Here is a 20243-nt window from a genome sequence, read left to right on the forward strand (position 1 = left end):
GAACAATAATATGTTGTTGAGCAATTGAATCTTCCCTGTTCTTGTTAACTATGTGAAAAAATGACTTTGGCTTTAATAGCATAACTGCCTGAAAGAGTATGGCCTTTTACAAGTAAAGATAGAGATGAAAATTAAGCATATTAAGATTGTTGATCCAGTTGGGATGATAGTAGGAGATCCTTTGCTTTGGTGTTATCTAATCTATCTATCAAGATCAACGCGAACAATCAAAACGTGCAGTCTGATGCACAAAGTATTTTATATTTATGCAGGATTTAGAGAAGGGCCGCACTCAAAGGGATGTGATGTAGGCAGCCCTATCCTAATGTATGCGCTCGTGGCTGCTTCTGCACGGCTCGAATCCGTGCCTATAGGCCACAAGAAGACAATTTACCGTTGATCCAAGACTCCCTTCCCCCAAACAATCAAAACAAAAGATAAAAAGTTAGAAGATTAATTAGCATATCTCTATCCAATAAGCAAGAGATCATATTCCCAAAATCCCTCAATCCAAATAAAAGACTTTTAACCTACAATGAAATAATCCTAATATTTACTACATTATACTAAGTAATATATTATCATTAAAGTTAAAGTTATCTATTAATAAGCGATCACAAGATAATATTTAAAGGGAATCTCTTCCATCCTGTGCTTCAAATCTCTGTGTCTTCCCAGTGTTCTTTTTCAGAATCCCTGTACATTCAACAATGCAGTAATATTCAGTCAAAAAATGAACAATAACAAAGTGACTAGCAAATTTAACTAAAAACTCCCAACCCTAGAAGAAAGTATCGCTTTTTTACCTCGAAACAAGTGATATTTTGTTCACGTGAATGAATCCAAGTTCACATGAGAATAAATCAATTGAGAACCAGTATATTTTGTCCAATACAGAACAGAAGAAAAAAGACTGATAAAAAGGAATTTCAAGAATCAAAAAGTTTTAAAAATCATGTACAAAGAGAACTAATAAATAACAAGTTTAACTTGTATACACTAATAATGTGAAAATAAATAAATTATATAATATCAGCATAGTTCACTCCAAAATTTAGGAGAGAAGCCTTGTCATAACCGGTAAAGTTGATACCCTTGGCGTAACCGTAAAGTTGTTGTCATGTGACCAGGAGGTTATGGGTTCGAGCCTTAAAAAAAGCCTCTTGCATAAATGCAAGGTAGTATTGCGTAATTAGGGGTGTGCATTCGAATCGGTTTATCGATAAATCGAATCGATTATTTGTTATCGATTTATCGATTTCGATTTCAAAATTTTTCTCATCGAGTTATCGATTTCGATTTCGATTTTGTCCTCTTCGGTTATCGGTTTATCGATAAGCCGATAAGATATACTAAATTTTTTTCCCCTTATTCTATAATACCCTTTCCTTTACCCTAAGTCCCTAACCCTATTATTTCATCTGCCACATTTAAGGAATGATCATATTTAAAGCTCAAGGGAATGAAGTTCAAATTAATGAAAAATAGAATTAGCCGTGATGATGTATTTTATTTTTTTATACCGTTGGAGTGTTGGTGGCATACATTTGATCCCTTATTTTAGTTTCGTTGCATGTGTTTGTTGACACAATTTTTATGTTATAACGTCTTATTTTGGCTTCTTTTTGTTTATATTAGTTAGGCGTGTTTATAGCAATATACTTTCCGTGGAATACTGCAAAATTTCTTATTGGTGTAATCGATAACCGAATCGATAGACCCCAAAAATCGATAAATCGAAATCGAAACTTATTGAAACGATAATGATAAGCATATGTACAAATCGATAATCGATAAGTAATTATCGATAAGGGTCAAAATCGAATCGATAAATCGAATGCACACCCAATGCGTATAATAGACCCTCGTGGTACGGCCCTTCTCTAAACCTCGCACATATATTGATGGAGCTTAGTGCACCGGACTTCCGTTTAGTTCATTTCAAAATTTAATCTTCACTTAGCACTTTTGAAATTATGTGTTCAAATTTTAGTATTTGTTGAAGATTAATGAGTTTTCACCATGTCAAAAATACTGATAGTTTATAGGCTTCATCGACATCTAACTTAGTAGGCGTTAATCCATGAATTCCAAAATAAATTTTTAAATTTGGAATTTTACTAAAATTTGAATTGAAGATGAAGTTGTGTCTGGTTATAATTTTTGCAACATGTTTGACTGTATTTTTTTGCAAAACCATGAAATATGATTTATACCCCATAACTTGTAAAGAATATCAAAACCGTCCCAATTTAATTATACTACTTGAAATAAACAATCAAACATGCTATTATTTAGCAACATGGTAGTCGTCACAAGAAAATGGTTCATTATCCGCTGCAGTAGCTTCATCTGATAGTTGAGGGGAAACAAGTGGGTAGTTGTAGGTTAATAATTGATGGGGTCATTTTATAAATTTTAAAAGTATATGATAAATTTATAAAATTAAAAACTAGTGAATAATGCATTTTCAATTGAAAAACTGGTAAGAACCAAATTTTCAAATATGAAAATGCATTTTCAAGTGAAATTGAAAAAACTGTTAAGATATGAATAACCAAACATTGTTTTCAATTTATTTTTTTTTATTGAAAAAAGCAAAAATTTTGTATGTCCAAACGGGCTCTTACTGTAATTTAACAAATTGTAACAATAATCAAATGCTTATTTTTCATATAATATTGAAAGTAGCCAAAAAGAAAAATAGAGCAAAAGGATGAGTCAAGAATTACCATGTGGTTTACAATGAGGTGGATCTTCAAAAAGTGAAAGAGAAAGTTGTTTATGAGCCAAACCAATATCAAGAATTATAAGACCAGAATTTGGATCATCAACACTAATTCCTTTAACTGGTAGCCACACAAAAAGCTCTTCTTGTGAAAGTCCATGAACTCCAGTAAGACAACCATAAGTTAAATTAGCTTTAACATAACTTTCATAAAAGGCCATAGTATCAAATTTTGTCAAACAAGGGCCATTTAAGAAAACTTCAAGAAGGCCATTTGATGAAAAATTGTAAGATTTTACTTCTTTTGGGAGAAGACCAGCTGGTAAGCCTTTGGATTTGAGGAGATCATGAATGGACATGGGTTGAGAAAGTGGAAAAGAGAAGAAAAAGAAGAAGAGTAAAAGAAATGGAAACTGATAATATTGAAGGAAAGCCATGAATGAAGGAAATTATGAGAAAGAAATTTTTGGTTTTTAAGGAAATGAGAAGGGAGTTTTGGGATATAGAAAGACTTTTTTTTTTTTTTTTTTTTTACTTTTTTTTTCTTTTTTCAAATCGGTTTTGAAAACACTTTTCTAGGGGAAAGTCTATAGAAAATAATTTATCTACGTCGCACAAGATAGGGATAATTTCTGCTTGCACTTCACCCTCCTCAAATCCTATGTGTAGAATTACATTAGGCATATTGTTGTTGTTGTTGTTGCTTAACAGATAAACCCATCATTAGGGGTGTTCATGATTCGGTTTGAGTCGGTTTTTCCCTAAAAAGAAACCAAATCAAGTAAGTCGATTTTTCAGATATTAGAACCAAACCAAATCAATTGAATCAGTTTTTTATCGATTCGGTTTATATTGGTTTTTCGATTTTTTCGGTTATTTATCGAATTTTTTCTTAAATATGAGACATACACTACCAAACGCATATTCCGGCGACTACATTTTCAACGTAACACTATCAAATCAATTGCTCTTTGAGAAATCTATTACTTTCAAGATATATTGATGATAATTGAATCAAATGGTGATGAATAATTTAAGTACTCAGTTAAAGATTGATTACTTTTAACATGAAGTAAATTCTCGTACTTAGTAAAAGAAAACTACCAATCAAACTAGAATGTAAAGACAAATAATTAGATTATTATAATAGCAAAGAACTAGACTAAAAATAATGACTAATACGTACCATAAAATTGTAGAAACTTTATATAAAAATATACATGTATATAGGTATAATAATAAATTTAAGTAGCTACTTTTATAATCGGTTTGGTTTGGATTTTTTCGGTTTAGTTTTGATTAAAACTAAAACCAAACTAAATTTGATCATTTTTTATAATTCAAAACCAAAACCAAACCAAACCTAAAAATATCAATTTTTTGGTGGTTTAGTTCAATTTTCGATTTGATTCGGTTTTTCGGGTTCTTATGAACACCCCTAGTGTGTCTTAAATTATACGCACCTTGATTAGTTTTGGTTATCTATTATTTTTATTCGGTATAAGTATTGAGTAATTCTAGTAAAGGCGTAAAATTTATGAGTTTTGAATTTGAAATCAAATTCATAGTTCATTTTAGTTATAAGATTCGTAATTAATTATCTACATATGTTTAATGAATGTCCGACTATAAATAAGTAAAAAATATTGTATTGTACAAACTCATAGCTAATATTATAGCTCCGTTCCTGAATTGGTTACCAAAGGATAGGAAGAAAGTCTATTTAAACAAGAGAGGTGAAGAGGAAATTTTTAGTAAGTTTGCATTTAGTGGTTGGGGACAAAGGGCATATGATCGATTTGACTTCATTTGTCTGTGTTTACTACTCCTCTGTTTCAATTTATGTGAACTCATTTGACTGAGCACGGAGTTTAAGAAAAGAGAGAAGACTTTTGATCTTGTGGTGTAAAATAAGGCACATATATTTTGTGTGGCTGTAAAGGTAAATTGTTTCTAAATAAGAAAAGGGATCATTCTTTTTAGCACGGACTAAAAAGGAAATAGGTTCACATAAATTCAAACGGAGGGGCTAATATTTCTTTCTTTTACATGATACACTTTTTAAATTGTGTATTTTTTATTTTATACTACTATATTATCTTCTTTTGCGTGATATATATATATATATATATTTGTACCACATGTGAAATTAAAGTGGATTTGTTGTTGTTAGATATTACGGTAGTACTTATTTTTTACTATCGCTATTAATATTTTAAATTTCAAGATCGATTATTCATTGTCATATAAAGTGAGACATATGAATTGCATTATTTTGTATTATCACATCTAAGGGTGTACATAGGTAGGATTGGTTCGAATTTTGCAATTATCAACTAAACCAATTGTGTCGGGTTATTAAATATAAAGACCAAACCAAACTAAACCAATAAAATTCGGGGTTTTCAATCTCGGTTTTTCTCGGGTTTTCGGGTTATTCGGGTTTTTTTCCCCCAGGTTTTTTCCGTTAAAATCTTCGTAGCACAAAACATATAACTTGTTCTCAAAATATTTATTTAATTCTAGTAAGATACAACTATATAAGGTATTTTCCAAGAAAATAATACAAAATTTGAGATGTGCCATGGCATTATCCTAAAATATTCAACAATAAAGACAATAAAATTATGTAATATAAATATTGCTAATTAGAAAGTCATAATAAAAATAAACATAATTTAAAAGTACTAAGTCATGCTAAAATAAGTAGACTAATAAGGGAGTATTAATTACATGACTAAACGCTAAAGAAAAATAAAAATAGATTATGCATTTTTATCTAAATTATTGCAAAACAAAAAATAGATATTCAATACATTGTCATTCGTAGTATTGAATTGAATATCTTTTTTTAGCATTAGTATTGATTTGATTTTGGTTTTGGCTTTTGTTAGCATTATTTAAGTTACTAATATTAATGGCTATAAAACTTATTGGAACATTCAAAAGTTCTAAATCCAACCTTGAAATAATACCTTAGAAGATAAAATTATGAAAAAGTTTAAGAAATATTTATAAATTACATCACAATAAGTATATTTGTATATTAAATATATCTAAAATTTCTATATATGTAATGTCGGATTGATTTGGTTTCGGTTTGACTTTCTTTAGTTAAAACCAAACCAAACCAATTATGGTCGGGGGTTTTTCCCCAACACCAAACCAAATCAAACCAAACCAAACCATAGTCGGGCTTTTTTTTTTTTTTCTGATTTGACTCGGATTATCGAATTGATGCGGTTTGTCGGTGCGCGAACGACACAAATAGTCACTAAGAGCAGTGACTTTTATTTTAAAGCCAATGTTTTCAATGTATTTAGACTTTAGCCACTCCTTAAAAAACTTGTACCTGGCTGGACGAAAATACCCTTCTGGTATAACTTATACCTACGCTATCAACACAAGCAGCAGTTACACAAAGAGAAGAAGCGAGCAGCAACAGCAGTTACCCAGCGACGATCAACTGAGGATTGATGAAGTTATAGACATCGTCTCCTATGATAATTATGTATTCCGGACATACTGTCTTCATTTTTGAAATTGAATTCAAAAAAATAAGAACACTATGTCCTTAACTTTGATTCTACTGGCCTCATTTTGCAAATTGAATAAAAAAACTAAAGGACAAAATGTCCTTCACTTTGTTGTTGTTCTTCTGTATACAAAGTCCTGTAGCTTGAGTTTCAAATTCTATGTTTTAATTTCTGGTTCAAATGTTAAGGACTAAAAGTCCTTAACTTTTAAATACATGTTTAAATGTTAAGGACTAGCAGTCCTTAACTATTAATTCCATGTTTAAATGTTAAATGACAGACAGTCCTGAGCTTTTAATTTCTTGTTCAAAAGTTAAGGACTGACAGTCCTTAACTTTTAATTCCATGTTTAAATGTTAAGGACTGATAGTCCTTAACTTTAATTACATGTTTAAATGTTAAAGGACAGGCAGTCCTTAGCTTTTAATTTCTGGTTCAGAAGTTAAGGACTGACAGTCCTTAACTTTTAATTCCATGTTTAAATGTTAAGAACTAACAGTCCTTAACTTTAATTACATGTTTAAATGTTAAAGGACATGCAGTCCTTAGCTTTTAATTCCATGTTTAAATGTTAAGGACTGACAGTCCTTAACTTTTAATTCCTTGTTTAAATGTTAAGGACTGACAGTCCTTAACTTTAATTACATGTTTAAATGTTAAAGGACAGGCAGTCCTTAGCTTTTAATTTCTGGTTCAAAAGTTAAGGACTGGCAGTCCTTAACTTTTAATTCCATATTTAAATGTTAAGGACTGACAGTCCTTAACTTTAATTATATGTTTAAATGTTAAAGGACAGGCAGTCCTTAGCTTTTAATTTCTGGTTCAAAAGTTAAGGACATGCAGTCCTTAAGTTTTAATTTTTGGTTCAAAAGTTAAGGACCGACAGTCCTTAAGTTTTAATTTCTTGTTCAAAAGTTAAGGACTCGAAGTCCTTAACTTTTAATTCCATGTTTAAATGTTAAGGACAGACAGTCCTTATCTTGGTCTTGCACTTACAGTACACCTGTTCTTAATTCTACAAGGATTGCTTTATAACGTATGTCATTTGTTTCCCATTCTCTTGACTTGTAGGATGGAAACAATATGCATAATAGTTATTTTTAATGGTAGATGAACTGAAGACTATAAATATCTTGAAACAGAACATAAATCATGAACTAGCAAATGAAAAAGTACCCAATGCCTCGAGTGCCACCAGTTACAAGAGCATTCATGCCATAAAGGGACCATCTATTCACTTTTTCACTACACTTAGTGGCAGTGGCAGTAGTTGTGAGTCGAACTAAACTGCAATTCATCCATGGGTTTATTATAAAGTGTCTGGGTTTTGAAAGTTGAAGTTTGTGCTTGAGAGAAGCAGCAACAGTGTGTGAAATGAAGAGGGGTTCCAACATTTTCTTTTGGAGAGAGAGAGAGAAAGGATTAAGGGATTGATGTGCACAGATAAGGGATTGAGGGATTGATGCTGTTGACCAAGCATGGAGGAGGCCGACCATGAAATCACCTTAGGTATTCCAGATGAAAATGAAAGGCGAAAAAGAGGAAGAAAGGGTAAAATTGTCTTTTTTCTATTAGTAGTGGCTATTTTTGCTGAGCATTATAATTAGTGGATAAAAATTAAAGACACCCTTAATTAGTGGCTACTACATGCCATTTTTACTTTGTCGGTTTCCTTTGTACCCTAATATAATGCTTTTTGTTGGTGCATTATTACAAAGTTCAAGAAACATAAATATCTTATTATTAGTATCATGGAGCATTACATATAGTCAACACTAATGTTATTTTGCGAAAGTGAAAACAACTAAGAGAGTAACTATATGGGGAGACCTAAAGGGTGCTTGGATTGGCTTTTAAGGTGGTCAAATCAAATTTTAATTTTTTTTTTAATTTTTTTCGTATTTGACAAAGTTAAAAGTGCTTAAAATAAGTTATAAATGACTTAAAACAAGCCAAAAGTAATAAGTTGGGTAGCCTCAAAGGAACTTCTAATCTAATTTGAATTTGGTTTGCTATAGGTTATCAGTTACCTAGAGCAAACCATTTTCAAATTAAAGCCATTTTTGGATTAAATTTGATACAGAAAAAGAGGTTATGCTCCTACCTGATTAGAATCTAAATGTTGAACTACACAAAGAATTTTTACATTAAATTTAATTTATCTTTTAATCATCATGTTTTAAGATACTTAGTTAGAGATAATGAGATATAATTCATGGGGAGTGTAAGCCTAAATTTTTTATAATATAGGATGTATAAGTGTTTAATTTAAAAGACAATGAATGATATTTGAAATTGAGTCAAATATAGGGGGTGTTTAGTGTAATATTATCGCAGATGGTTTATAAGTCGCGTTCAGGAAATGTAATTCCTAAGCCGCATACAGCTGCGATTATTTGAACTAGAAATAGAGTCGCTAATTCGGCTTTCCTTGACGGCGAAAGACGCGATCTTGCTTCTTTCCTTCTCTTTCTCCGGCGAACCAAATCGCCGTCCGTTCCTTTCTCCGGCAAAATCCAGTTGGTAAGCTCATCCCTTTCACTTGATTACTCTCTTTTCTGTATTGCTAAAACAAATTTTGAACCTTTCATTTTCACTTCTTTTTGTTAACTCTCCTGCATAAACAAAGCATCAAATCCATTTTGTATTATTAGCTTGTGAATCTTACAGTTAACATGTCTATTATTAATCGATTGTTAAAAGTTGGAATATTCATAATTATATTTATCATTCAAGTTGAAACAGTGCAATTTTGGCAAAGTCTGGAAGCTTTGAACCGCCCCAGGTCATAAAATTAAATTATTATTAGCATGGCACTAGGAATTGATTTTGGGGGGGGGGGGATCCTGCAATGGCAGAGCGGTCTTATAGCATGTTTAGCTAAGCTTCTAAAATGTGCTTTTTCTGAAAGTACTTTTGAAGTGTAGGTTTGTATTTGGCTTATCAATTGGAAAAACACAATATTAGACGAGCAAAGTATAAAGAAATAAACGCACAAATAGCTCTTGGTTTGTGTCAAGGGGATTCAACATCCTTTATATACATAAAAATTAATTTTGACCTTGTAAATACAGTGTAATATTTCGATGATGAACCCCATTCCACCCCCTTTGTTCCGTCCCTGGCAGCCCGGTGCATTAAGCTCCGGCTATACGTGGGGTCCGGAGAAGGGGCATACCACATTGGGTAGCCTTGGCGGAGCCAGGATCTTATAGCATGTTTAGCTAAGCTTCTAAAATGTGCTTTTTCTGAAAGTACTTTTGAAGTGTAGGTTTGTATTTGGCTTATCAATTAGAAAAACACAATATTAGACTAGCAAAGTATAAAGAAATAAATGCACAAATAGCTCTTGGTTTGTGTAGGGATTCAACATCCTTTATATACATCAAAATTAATTTTGACCTTGTAAATACAGTATAATATTTCGATGATGAACCCCATTCCACCCCCTTTGTTCCGTCTCTGGCAGCCCGGTGCATTAAGCTCCGGCTATTCGTGGGTCCGGACAAGGGGCATACCACATTGGGTAGCCTTGCTTTGCGTTTCTACAAGAGGCTGTTTCCGCGGCTTGCATACATGACCTTCTAGTCATATGGCCGCAACTTTTACCATTGCGTCAAGGCTTCCCTTCTGGGAATTGATTGGCCAACTACTATCCGTGATTCAAACTAAGACAAACATTTGTTGCATAAGTTATCTTGTTCCAACCTTCATCAACAAGGCTTTTGTAACTTACAGAGGAGGAGTACAATCATGAAACCCTTTTCCACACTATCTTTTTTCGAATTATTTCTACTATCTCGACTTGTTGGCTTGAAAACATGCTGCTTTTATTCTCCTTTTGTTTCCTGGAAAGATCAGACTCAAAATATTCTAGAGAGCTGAGTTGTGATTTTGACTTGCCACTTGATATTGTCATTAACTGTGTCTATACATAAGCTATAGATATTAACTGTGTCTTAATTCTTGTTATACCGCTGGCATTTACCGTGTTTTAGGATCAGGCTGATGCCTAGAACCTTGCAATATCTGAAGGGGTTAATCATCTAATGCTTTCGACATCAAGCACTTGCAATTGTATAATAGGTTTTCCTAAAATGACATCTGACTACAAAGGTTGTATTCACTTTCCATCTGGTTCTTCTTTCCTTTTTCATTTGTTATGGATGGTGTGATGAATAGTTTTCTTCTTGCGTGTAATGTCTTATCTCACAGGAAAAGCTATTGTGCTTATGGGTGTTAGCGGAGCTGGAAAATCGTAAGGTTTTAAGTACCTTCTAAGTTAGTTTCTTGCTGCTTCCTGTTGTTGCATGTCCCTCAGTTAACCAAAAGAGCTGTGGAGGTCATTGATTTTAAACTGTGTGGGGATTCAAGCTAGACCTTAACAAAGAACTTCAGAATGTAGAAGCAGAATACCTCTTAGTATAATTAAAAGGAAATATGACTTGGATCAGCTTTATGTATAACATGATACTCAATGGTTTACCCTTCCTAGGGAACCTTTTCTCAAAGAACTTGAAACTTATTTAAATATGTTATTCCAATTTGATAGACAGTGGAACGATTTAACTTTGAAGTTCCAATTATTCATGTTTTCAGTTTTGCTTTTAACTAATTCTTATGCATGCTGGTCAGGACAATTGGTCAGATGCTTGGAAGAGCTGTTAATGGCCGCTTTCTTGATGCCGATGATTATCACTCTGAGTCTAACAAAGGTAAGGATTATGATCATGTGTTCATAAATCTAATCATAAGCTGATCAATATAAGAACATATTCCCAAGGGTGCATTGAATGATGATTTACATGACCAAACAGAGAAGATGCGGAATGGGATCCCTCTTGCCGATGAAGATCGCGTTCCATGGCTTGAAACACTACGAGATGTGCTGAGAAGAGGCTTAGCTGACAACGAAGTGCCGATTCTGGCTTGCTCAGCTCTGCAAAAGCGGTACAGGGAAATCCTTAGATCTGCGGACCCAAATTATGAACCAGGTTCTTATGCAAGTGTTGTTAAATTCGTGTTGCTGGATGTTGGGGCTGAAGTGCTTGCCGCTCGGCTGGAAAAGAGAGCAGCTGAGGGTAAGCATTTCATGCCTGCAAAGCTCTTGCAGACCCAACTGGATTTGCTTCAGATTGATGAAGCAGAAGGGGTATTTAAGATTGATGCTACATTGGATCCTGACAACATAGTGAAAATTGTACAAACATTTGTCATCTGATAGACCCAATTAAATATGAATTATTTTTTTAAAAAAAATTGTGGTAAACAGAATCCTTATAGCAGTAATACGTATTTTGTTTATGCATTTGTGATAGCCACCAAGTCATACTTCTGAACGAAGATAAGCAAATTAGATGAAATGAAGTAACGATCTTCCCCTTCTAATAGAGTTGTGACTATAGCAAAAGCAAAGAGATGACGACACTTGAGTTCTGTTATTATTTATTCCATGGATAAGGAAAAAGCTAAGAAAGGCTTTACGACTTGTCTCTTTTGCTTGATTTCTTTTTTTTCTTTTTTTCTTTTTTAATTTATCGTCCTACAGTTGAAGAGCTTATGAATCTCTAGTTTTGCTAAAGCCGATTAAGTGAAGTGTATTTTTGTTTTCAGCTTGCCATATGAAAGGTCTTAATAGAGTGTCCATGAATATAAATTCATAGTACATTTACTAGTTTATTTCCCATTTGTACTCATTTGAAATAATTTTTGCTAATGGAGTAAATTCTTTTCAGTTGGTCAACAGTCTGTTATCTACCTCTCCCTTTTATTCCACAGGACCACATGGCAGAATTAGTAGATCAATCTACTTTATACAGAATCTGTAAATAAAGAACATGTATCGATAGGAACCAGCACGCCTCTTCAAGAGACTTGATTTTATTATTTTGCTAAAATAATCCACAAAAATAGTTGTTCTTTTCTGCATTGGGAATGAAGCTACCAGTAGAAGGAATTGAAGCTAGCCATTCAATTCATGTTGTTCCATTGCCTGTGGCCAGGAACCCAATTTGGACATGTTTGACTGAAGTGGCTGGACACGACCCTCGAATTCAATAGCTCAACAAGGGGTGCAAATCTCACGCACCGAGGTGTCTTGTATTGGTCTATGGAAGCGCCTAAGCTAACACAGTAGTCCATGAGCTTGTCGAAAGTCCCAATTTCCACTATCCTGATTTCCAGAGGCCCGATGGATTTGTCAGATGCACGCCCCTGGCGGTAGACGCTGTCTAAAGATTCTTCAATAGTGAGGCAACAATCTTCAACGACTGAAGGAGGAATTGGGGTAGAGATATTTATACTGAGCTCCCAGAATAGGACATAGTGGCCGGGAATGTTTGCAGTATCAGCATAGCTGGTGTACTCGGTTACATGTGCATCAAATGGCATCAGATTGCGCACTGCATTTTCCACTGCATTTTGTAGCTCAACTTCATCAGTCTTGTCCGAATCAATGCTCAAGATTACATTTTCCCGGCAAACGAAAGTGAACTGAGGTGTGTTGTTCTTGTATCCAGCAACCCGAAGCACATCACCCACCCTGTATCTATAGAGTCCTGAAATGGCACAAATTCAAGCAAAGTTAAGCATTAGCAGACATGTCGGTCAGACAAATGGAAAAAAATAAATGATTCAAGAGCATCTTATTTGGCACTTGAAAATACCAGAATATGTGGTAACAACAAGCTCGTACTCCTGGCCAATCTTGACATCAACCAAATCGACCAATTGTTGCTGTTCTTTCTCATTAGGCGACTCGGACATGGAGATAGAATTGGGGACGTCATTGCTTCTGTGAATTTGTGAGAACTCAAAATAGCCCATGGTGGGAATGAGGGTGTAAGAGACTTCACTGGACTTACAAAAGGGGTTCAAGTTGATTCCAAAGGGGCATTCTGAGGAAGCATACATGGTAGAGACAAGAGGGAGGCCGTTGCTGTAATAATCAAGGGTTGGTATATACTGTGACATGCTTCCGGTTACAATAACATCCACATACTTGGTATTAGGCCACAACCTAGTGATGATCCCTTTCCATGAATCTTTACTGCATTCAGCCTCGATGAAATCAGCCAACTCTGGGTCAGTTTTGAGGATTTTCATCACTGCCTCTCTGACTGACAGATCTGTAATTTGGGGGTTAATGGTTCCCATTCGGATATCGTTGCAAAGTAGAGACCAGTGCTTTTCTAGGAACCGAATGGCACGGATGAAGCCAGATGCAAAGTACGAGCCGAGCCGGAGGACTTCTTTGTTTTGGCAGAGGCCACAAAGCATTTGGGAATACATGCTTTGGTAAGTGTCTGGGCAGAGAATGGTTTCAGCTGGACTAGTGTAGTTTGCGTAGGGGCTAAGACGCCTGTTGCTGAAATAAGGACTCTTGTAAATACTTGTTAAAACAGGGCGAGCTGGTAATCCTCCTGGAGTCTTGGCTTCAGACTTTATGGACAAGAAATACATTCCTTTGCCCTTTTCCAAATCTGGAACAGATTGACTTATCACAGACATCATCAAGCCGTGAAGCTGTAATCTCCTCCCGAGCTCTTCCTGAATTGTTGGCATCAGTTTTCTCTCCCCTCCACACGTCCCAGAACTGCCCAACAAAATTGTCTTTTAGCAAAAATGAAAGACAAAGGATTGACATGCAAGAAAAGAAAAGCTTAATGAGAGACAGAATGTGAATTGTGTACTTTATATTAGTACACTATTTGAGACGGGGAAGAAAAAAAGTACAAACCTTGTCAAGAATTCAGAGATGGGTTGAGAGCTGAAGATTGGAGATTTATCACCATTTGCTATACGGTTGATATCAGGCTGAATATCTTCGTAGGTAATGACAGGTATGACTTTCTTAAATGTCTCTCTATCAGTTTGACCATTGAAATTATGACGCTGCAAGTACTCAACATTAGCATTCCTCGAGAGGATTTCAGCAAGAACTCTCTTTTGGACCTCGTCAACATTGGTTGTGACCTCCTCAATGAACTGAAGAGCCTTCTTGTTGTCCTCTGCGATACTACAATCAGTGGCTTTCTTTGGGCTGTTTGGTGCCTCAGACATAGTTCTTTCCATATTAGCAGAGACCTGCAACTGTTTCACCTTAGGTTGTGTGTATCAGTGAGTCCACACAGAGACTGTGGGAAGGATGAGTCAAGATTTGTTATAAGGTGAATAAGTTGTGTATTAGGTGTGTTTGGGGGTAGACCAAGGTAGAATTTTCCTTATAAAGAGGACGTTTTGGGCAAGTCAAAGCTGAGACGGATGGAATCTACTGACTATGGGTTCAACGGAACTCAGTAGTTATTTGTAAATATATCACAACTAAGGTAGAGTTTTCTTTATAAAGAGGACGTTTTGGGCAAGTCAAAGCTGAGACGGATGGAATCTATTGACTATGGGTTCAACTGAACTCAGTAGTTATTTGTAAATATATCACAACTAAGGTAGAGCTTTCTTTATAAAGAGGACGTTTTGGGCGAGTTAAAGCTGAGACAGATGGAGTCTATTGACTATGGGTTCAACTGAATTCAGTATTTACTTGTAAATGTATCACGTGCGTCCTTTCGTCAGTTTGTCTTTGATAGTTGAAAACATGTGCCAGTGACCTTCAAAACACTCAACTTTAATGGCACATATAAATTTGCTTTTTTATAATTGTGACTTATGTGCACTGATTTAGATGCAAGTGGTGATATTTATATTATTGTGTATAAGGTAAGTAATTCTTGTTGACATTGTGCTGTTACTTCGGATCCAGATCTAGTCTGGATTTTTGAGCTACAATACTTGATTTATTTCCGACGATAATTACTATGTTAAACTGTGATTTTTCTATGTAGTGACAAAAATTCTAGTCCTGAGTTAATAATATTTTTTTTTTAACTAATAAGGTACTGTAATTATGGGTTTGCATGGAACATATTTTCCAGAATTAACTTTGTCTTACTGTATAACACTATTTAAAATTTAGAAATTATTTGAGAATAAGCGAAAACCGTCCTTATTTTGCCTAAGTATCACATAAAATTAGGGGGAAGTGCACAGTTAGCCACTAATTAGAGATGTTCTTACTCTTTAGCCGATGTTTAAAATGTATTTACTCTTTAGCCAATGCTTAATAAATTTTTACTCGCCCGGAATATCCCTGTGCTAGTCATAGGTGTTGTGTAAATATTAAGGACATGTTGTTCTTAACTTCATGAGTGCTGTGTAAATATTAAAGACAAAGTGTCCTGTATTTGCACCTTCCGTTGTTAAACTTTAGGACATCATGTCCTTAACTTCATATGTGCAGTGTAAATGTTCAGGACATCATGTCCTTAACTTCATGTGTGCAGTATAAATATTAAGGACATAATGTCCTTAACTTGTATTTGCACCTTCTATTATTAAACTTTAGGACCTCATGTCCTTAACTTCATGTGTGCAGTGTAAATGTTAAGGACATAGTGTCCTTAACTTTATGAGTGATGTGTTAAATATTAAGGACATAGTGTCCTTAACTTCATGAATACAACAACAAAAAATTAAGGACAAAGTGTCCTTTGCACTTTCCGTTGTTAAACTTTAGGACATCATGTCCTTAACTTTATATGTGCAGTGTAAATATTAAGGACATGACGTCCTTAACTTCATGTGTGCAGTGTAAATGTTAAGGATACCATGTCCTTAATATTTACACAACATTCATGAAGAAAAAGTAAAAACGTTTTTTCGTATTAATTTTAATAGAGTAATGACTATTTTTGCCCAGCATTAAAAATACTGGATAAAAACTAAATACCATGTTAAAAAGTGGCTATCCCACGCCATTTCTACATAAAATTACTAAGCTATTTTTTGTAACAAATATTTCACTTAACTTACCTAAATATTACAGAAAGTCACTAAATAATTTTTTGTAACAAAAAATCATTCAACTTTGCCTACATCCATGTTTTGTGACAAAATAGTGTACTTTAGTCCGACATGAACTTCCATTTTATTGGTGAAGTTCGATTTTCCACCGTGTAATCCGCTCCGGACATAAATAGCAATTTTCAAATACAACCTATACATCCTAGTTAAATGTGGCTTATAATTTAAATCCATCTTATAAAACAGAATGGTAAATGCGACTTTTAAAGTCACTTATGAATCGCAATAAGTAAATGCGACTTATAAATCGTAATGGGCAAATGCGACTTATATGCATGGCAATGCGACTTCTAACCTCAATTGCAATTCCGTCGTATAACTCTCAATGGCGAATCAAAAGGAATATCATCGAACACTTCTCTAATCCTCTCTCCCAAATTTTTTTCGGCAGTAAGAAACGTAAACGGCGGCTGAAGAAAAAGCGCCGGCGCCGGCGAATTCACATGGAAGTAGTCTTTTCAAGTAACTGTTCATCAGTTCCTAACTGAAAATCGTGGGAAGATGAAGATCACTGTAATGAAGTTTCTCTCTATTTCCTCTTTGTTTCCATTTTGTCAAATATTGTGGTGTATTAGTGATTCATGAAAATTAAATAGAATCCTTTAAGTTAAAATTCAAAAATTGTGGATTATGTTGGGCTTAATCCTAAATATGCAGTGTCTTATATAGCATACAGAACACAATTTAGAATGTTGATTGAGAATCACAATCACTAATCACTATTACTTCACAAGGTTGGACATATTATGTGAAATATTTATGGCCTCACATAGTTAAATGAGCATATTGTTTTTGCCAGTTTAAAAATTTGTCCGAAAGGCAGACATTTATTTCAGGAAAATAGAAGAGAAAGGAGATAAAAAAGTTCTAAACTGAAGCATTAACATAGATAGGTCTACCAGGTTTCACTCTTTTCCAATGCTATAATAATTTACAAAGATAGTTGTTCTTTTCTGCATAGGGAAAAAAACTACCAGTAGAAGAAATGGAAATTGGCTATTCAATTCATGTTGTTCCATTGCTTGTGGCCAGGAATCCAATTTGGACATGTTTGACTGAAGTGGCTGGACACGACCCTCGAATTCAATAGCTCAATAAGGGGTGTTAATTTCACACACCGCGGTGTCTTGTATTGGTTTATGGAAGCACCTAAACTAATGCAATAGTCCATGAGTTTGTCGAAAGTTCCAATTTCAACTATCCTGATCTCCAGAGGTCCGATGGATTTGTCAGATGCACGGCCTTGGCGGTAGACGCTGTTTAGAGATTCTTCAATGCTGAGGCAACAATTTTCGAACACTGAAGGAGAGATTGGGGTAGAGCTATTCACTCTCAGCTCCAAGAATACGACATAGTGGCCTGGGATGGTAGAAGTATCAGCATAGCTTGTGTAATCGGTTACATGTGCATTGAATGGTATCAGAACACTCTCTGCATTTTTCACTGCATTTTGTAGCTCAACTTCATCAGTCTTGTCGGAATCAATGCTCAAGATTACATTTTCCCGACAAATGAAGGTGAACTGAGGTGCATTATTCTTGTATCCAGCTACCCGAAGCACATCACCCACCCTGTATCTATAGAGTCCTGAAATGGCACAAGTTCAAGATATTTTAAGCATTAGAAGAATTGTTGGATAGATAATGGAACAAAGAGTGTGCGTCGAGCATTTTATTTGGTGTTTGAAAGTACCAGAATATGTGGTAACAACAAGCTCGTACTCCTGCCCAATCTTGACATCAACCAGATCGACTAATTGTTGTTGTTCTTTCTCATTTTGCGACTCGGACACGGAGATAGAGTCTTTGACTTCGTTATTGATTCTGTGAATTGGTAAGAACTCAAAATAACCCATGGTGGGAATGAGCGTGTAAGAAACTTCACTGGGTTTGCAAAGCGGGTTCAAGTTGATTCCAAAGGAACATTCCGATGAAGCATACGTGGTACTGACAAGAGGGAGGCTACTGCTGTAATACTCAAGGGTTGATATATATTGTGACATGGTTCCAGTGACGACAACGTCCACATACTTGGTATTAGGCCACAGCCTAGTGACAATCCCTTGCCATGAACTTTTGCTGCATTCAGCCTCAATAAAATCAGCTAACTCTGGGTCAGGTTTTAGGATTTTCATCACTGCTTCTCTCACTGCAGGATCAGTAATTTGTGCGTTAATGGTTCCAGTTCGGATATCGTTACAAAGTAGAGACCAGTGCTTCTCCAAGAATCGCATGGCACGGATGAAGGCGGATGCAAACACCGCACCTACATGTAGGACTTCTTTGTTTTGGCAGAGGCCACAAAGCATTTGGGAGTACATGCTCTGATAAGAGTCTAGGCAGAGAATAGTCTCAATTGGGCTGGTGTGGTTTGAGTTGAGGAAATGAGGCCTCTTGAAAATACTAGTTAAAGCAGGGCGAGCTAGTAATCCTCCTGGGGTCTTTGCCTCAGACTTTACGAACATGAAATACATTCCTTTGCCCTTTTCCAAATCTGGAAAAGATTGGCTCACCACAGATATCATAAGGTTGTATAGCTGTGATCTCCTCCCAAAATCTTCCTCTATTATTGGCATCAACTTTCTCTCCCCTCCGGACGTCCCAGAACTGCATATAAAAATTGCCCATTTAGCAAAATTTAAAGACAAAAGGTTCACATGGAAATATTAATGACATAGGGATGCACATCTTCTGTCGGAATAAAAGAAAAGGACTAACAACAACATTCCCAGTATATTCTCATATGTGGTATTCTCATATGTGGGGTCTGGGAAGGGTAGTGTGTACGCAGACTTTACCCTTACCCGCATGCCCCTACCTTATGCAGGTAAAGAGGCTGTTTCCAGAGATCCCGAGCATATTCATGCAGGTAAAGAGCCTGTTTCCAGAGACCCCCGGCTTAGGCAAGCACAGTTAGAACAGTAAAGCAAAAGAAAAGGACTAACCTTGTGAAGAATTCAGAGATGGGTTGGGAGCAGAGGATTGGAGATTTATCACCATTTGCTATACGGTTGATATCAGGCTGAATATCTTCATAGGTGATGACAGGTATGACTTTCTTGAACGTCTCTCTATCAGTGTGACCGTTGAGATTATGACGCTGCAAGTACTCAACATTGGCATTCCTCGAGAGGATTTCAGCAAGAACTCTCTTTTGGACCTCGTCAACGTTGGTAGTGACTTCTTCAATGAACTGAAGAACCGCCTTGTTGTCCTCTGCGATACTACAATCAGTGGATTTCTTGTTGTCCTCTCTACCAGGTATGGTTTTCTCCATAGTAATAAAGACCTGTAACTGTTTCACCTTAGGTTGTGTGTATATGGAAGTCCACACATAGACTGTGGGAAGGCTGAATCAAGATTTGCTACAAGGTGAAGATAATGTATGTTGGGTGTGGGTATAGTCGATAAGGTACAAGTGGCTTTATATGGATAAAGCTTTGGGTTTTACTTGTAAATATATACTTTGTATTTCTTTGTGTTGTCCGGGCCATCTTCTATGCACCTCGACTAGTTCCACAGTTTATCTACTATTTTTTATCAACATAGGTATCAGCTAACTCTGTGCACCAAGACATATATGGATGAAAAGAAATTATCATACTCCCTCCATTTCAGTTTGTGTGAACCTATTTCCTTTTTAGTTCGTGCCAAAAAGAATGATCTCTTTCCTTATTTGGAAATAATTTACCTTTAAACAATAATTTATAGCCATACAAAATATATGTGCCCCATTTTACACCGTAAAATCAAAAGTCTTATCCATTTTCAATAGGTTAACGTAAATTGAAACGAATGAATTATAATGTTTTTGCATTCCGTGGGAATTGAACCTGAGATTGCATGATTTTGTGTGCCCTTTTGTCCATTGTGGCTTAGATAGTTCAAAACATGTTTGACTGACATTCAGACATACAACTTTAATGCCTCATATAAATATCGTTTTTAATAGTTGTGACTTATGACTAAGGATATTTTTGGATGCTACTGATGTTATTGCGATTAAAGTAAGTAGATCTGTCATATCTCTATCTAGAAACAAAACCTTTACGCTCTGATAGG

General features: G+C 35.2%; 4 protein-coding genes and 1 long non-coding RNA gene across 5 annotated transcripts; 2 read left to right on the forward strand and 3 right to left on the reverse strand.

Annotated features, from left to right (window-relative positions):
• Positions 1–440: 440 nt before the first annotated feature.
• Positions 441–3210, reverse strand: LOC107770817 (uncharacterized). Its single transcript, XM_016590151.2, has 2 exons — positions 2733–3210; positions 441–696 (listed from the first exon to the last, which is right to left on the reverse strand). The coding sequence occupies exons 1-2, from the start codon at positions 3163–3165 to the stop codon at positions 629–631; spliced, it is 501 nt and encodes a 166-aa protein (XP_016445637.1). The 5' UTR covers positions 3166–3210; the 3' UTR covers positions 441–628.
• Positions 3211–8636: 5426 nt separating this feature from the next.
• LOC107770891 (gluconokinase-like) lies at positions 8637–11628 on the forward strand. The gene is made up of 5 exons (XM_016590226.2): positions 8637–8787; positions 10263–10380; positions 10480–10522; positions 10900–10979; positions 11082–11628. The coding sequence occupies exons 2-5, from the start codon at positions 10314–10316 to the stop codon at positions 11483–11485; spliced, it is 594 nt and encodes a 197-aa protein (XP_016445712.1). The 5' UTR covers positions 8637–8787; positions 10263–10313; the 3' UTR covers positions 11486–11628.
• Positions 11629–12096: 468 nt separating this feature from the next.
• LOC107770881 (indole-3-acetic acid-amido synthetase GH3.6-like) lies at positions 12097–15074 on the reverse strand. The gene is made up of 2 exons (XM_075257027.1): positions 12930–15074; positions 12097–12821 (listed from the first exon to the last, which is right to left on the reverse strand). The coding sequence occupies exons 1-2, from the start codon at positions 13825–13827 to the stop codon at positions 12235–12237; spliced, it is 1485 nt and encodes a 494-aa protein (XP_075113128.1). The 5' UTR covers positions 13828–15074; the 3' UTR covers positions 12097–12234.
• Positions 15075–16479: 1405 nt separating this feature from the next.
• On the forward strand, positions 16480–19782 carry LOC142182667 (uncharacterized). The gene is made up of 2 exons (XR_012711548.1): positions 16480–16695; positions 17215–19782. It is a non-coding gene; the product is annotated as an uncharacterized LOC142182667 (long non-coding RNA).
• LOC107770902 (indole-3-acetic acid-amido synthetase GH3.6) lies at positions 17040–19579 on the reverse strand. The gene is made up of 3 exons (XM_016590233.2): positions 19127–19579; positions 17875–18788; positions 17040–17769 (listed from the first exon to the last, which is right to left on the reverse strand). The coding sequence occupies exons 1-3, from the start codon at positions 19456–19458 to the stop codon at positions 17183–17185; spliced, it is 1833 nt and encodes a 610-aa protein (XP_016445719.1). The 5' UTR covers positions 19459–19579; the 3' UTR covers positions 17040–17182.
• Positions 19783–20243: the final 461 nt, after the last annotated feature.

Source organism: Nicotiana tabacum, chromosome 1 (assembly GCF_000715075.1).
Source record: "Nicotiana tabacum cultivar K326 chromosome 1, ASM71507v2, whole genome shotgun sequence".
Lineage (NCBI taxonomy): Eukaryota > Viridiplantae > Streptophyta > Magnoliopsida > Solanales > Solanaceae > Nicotiana > Nicotiana tabacum.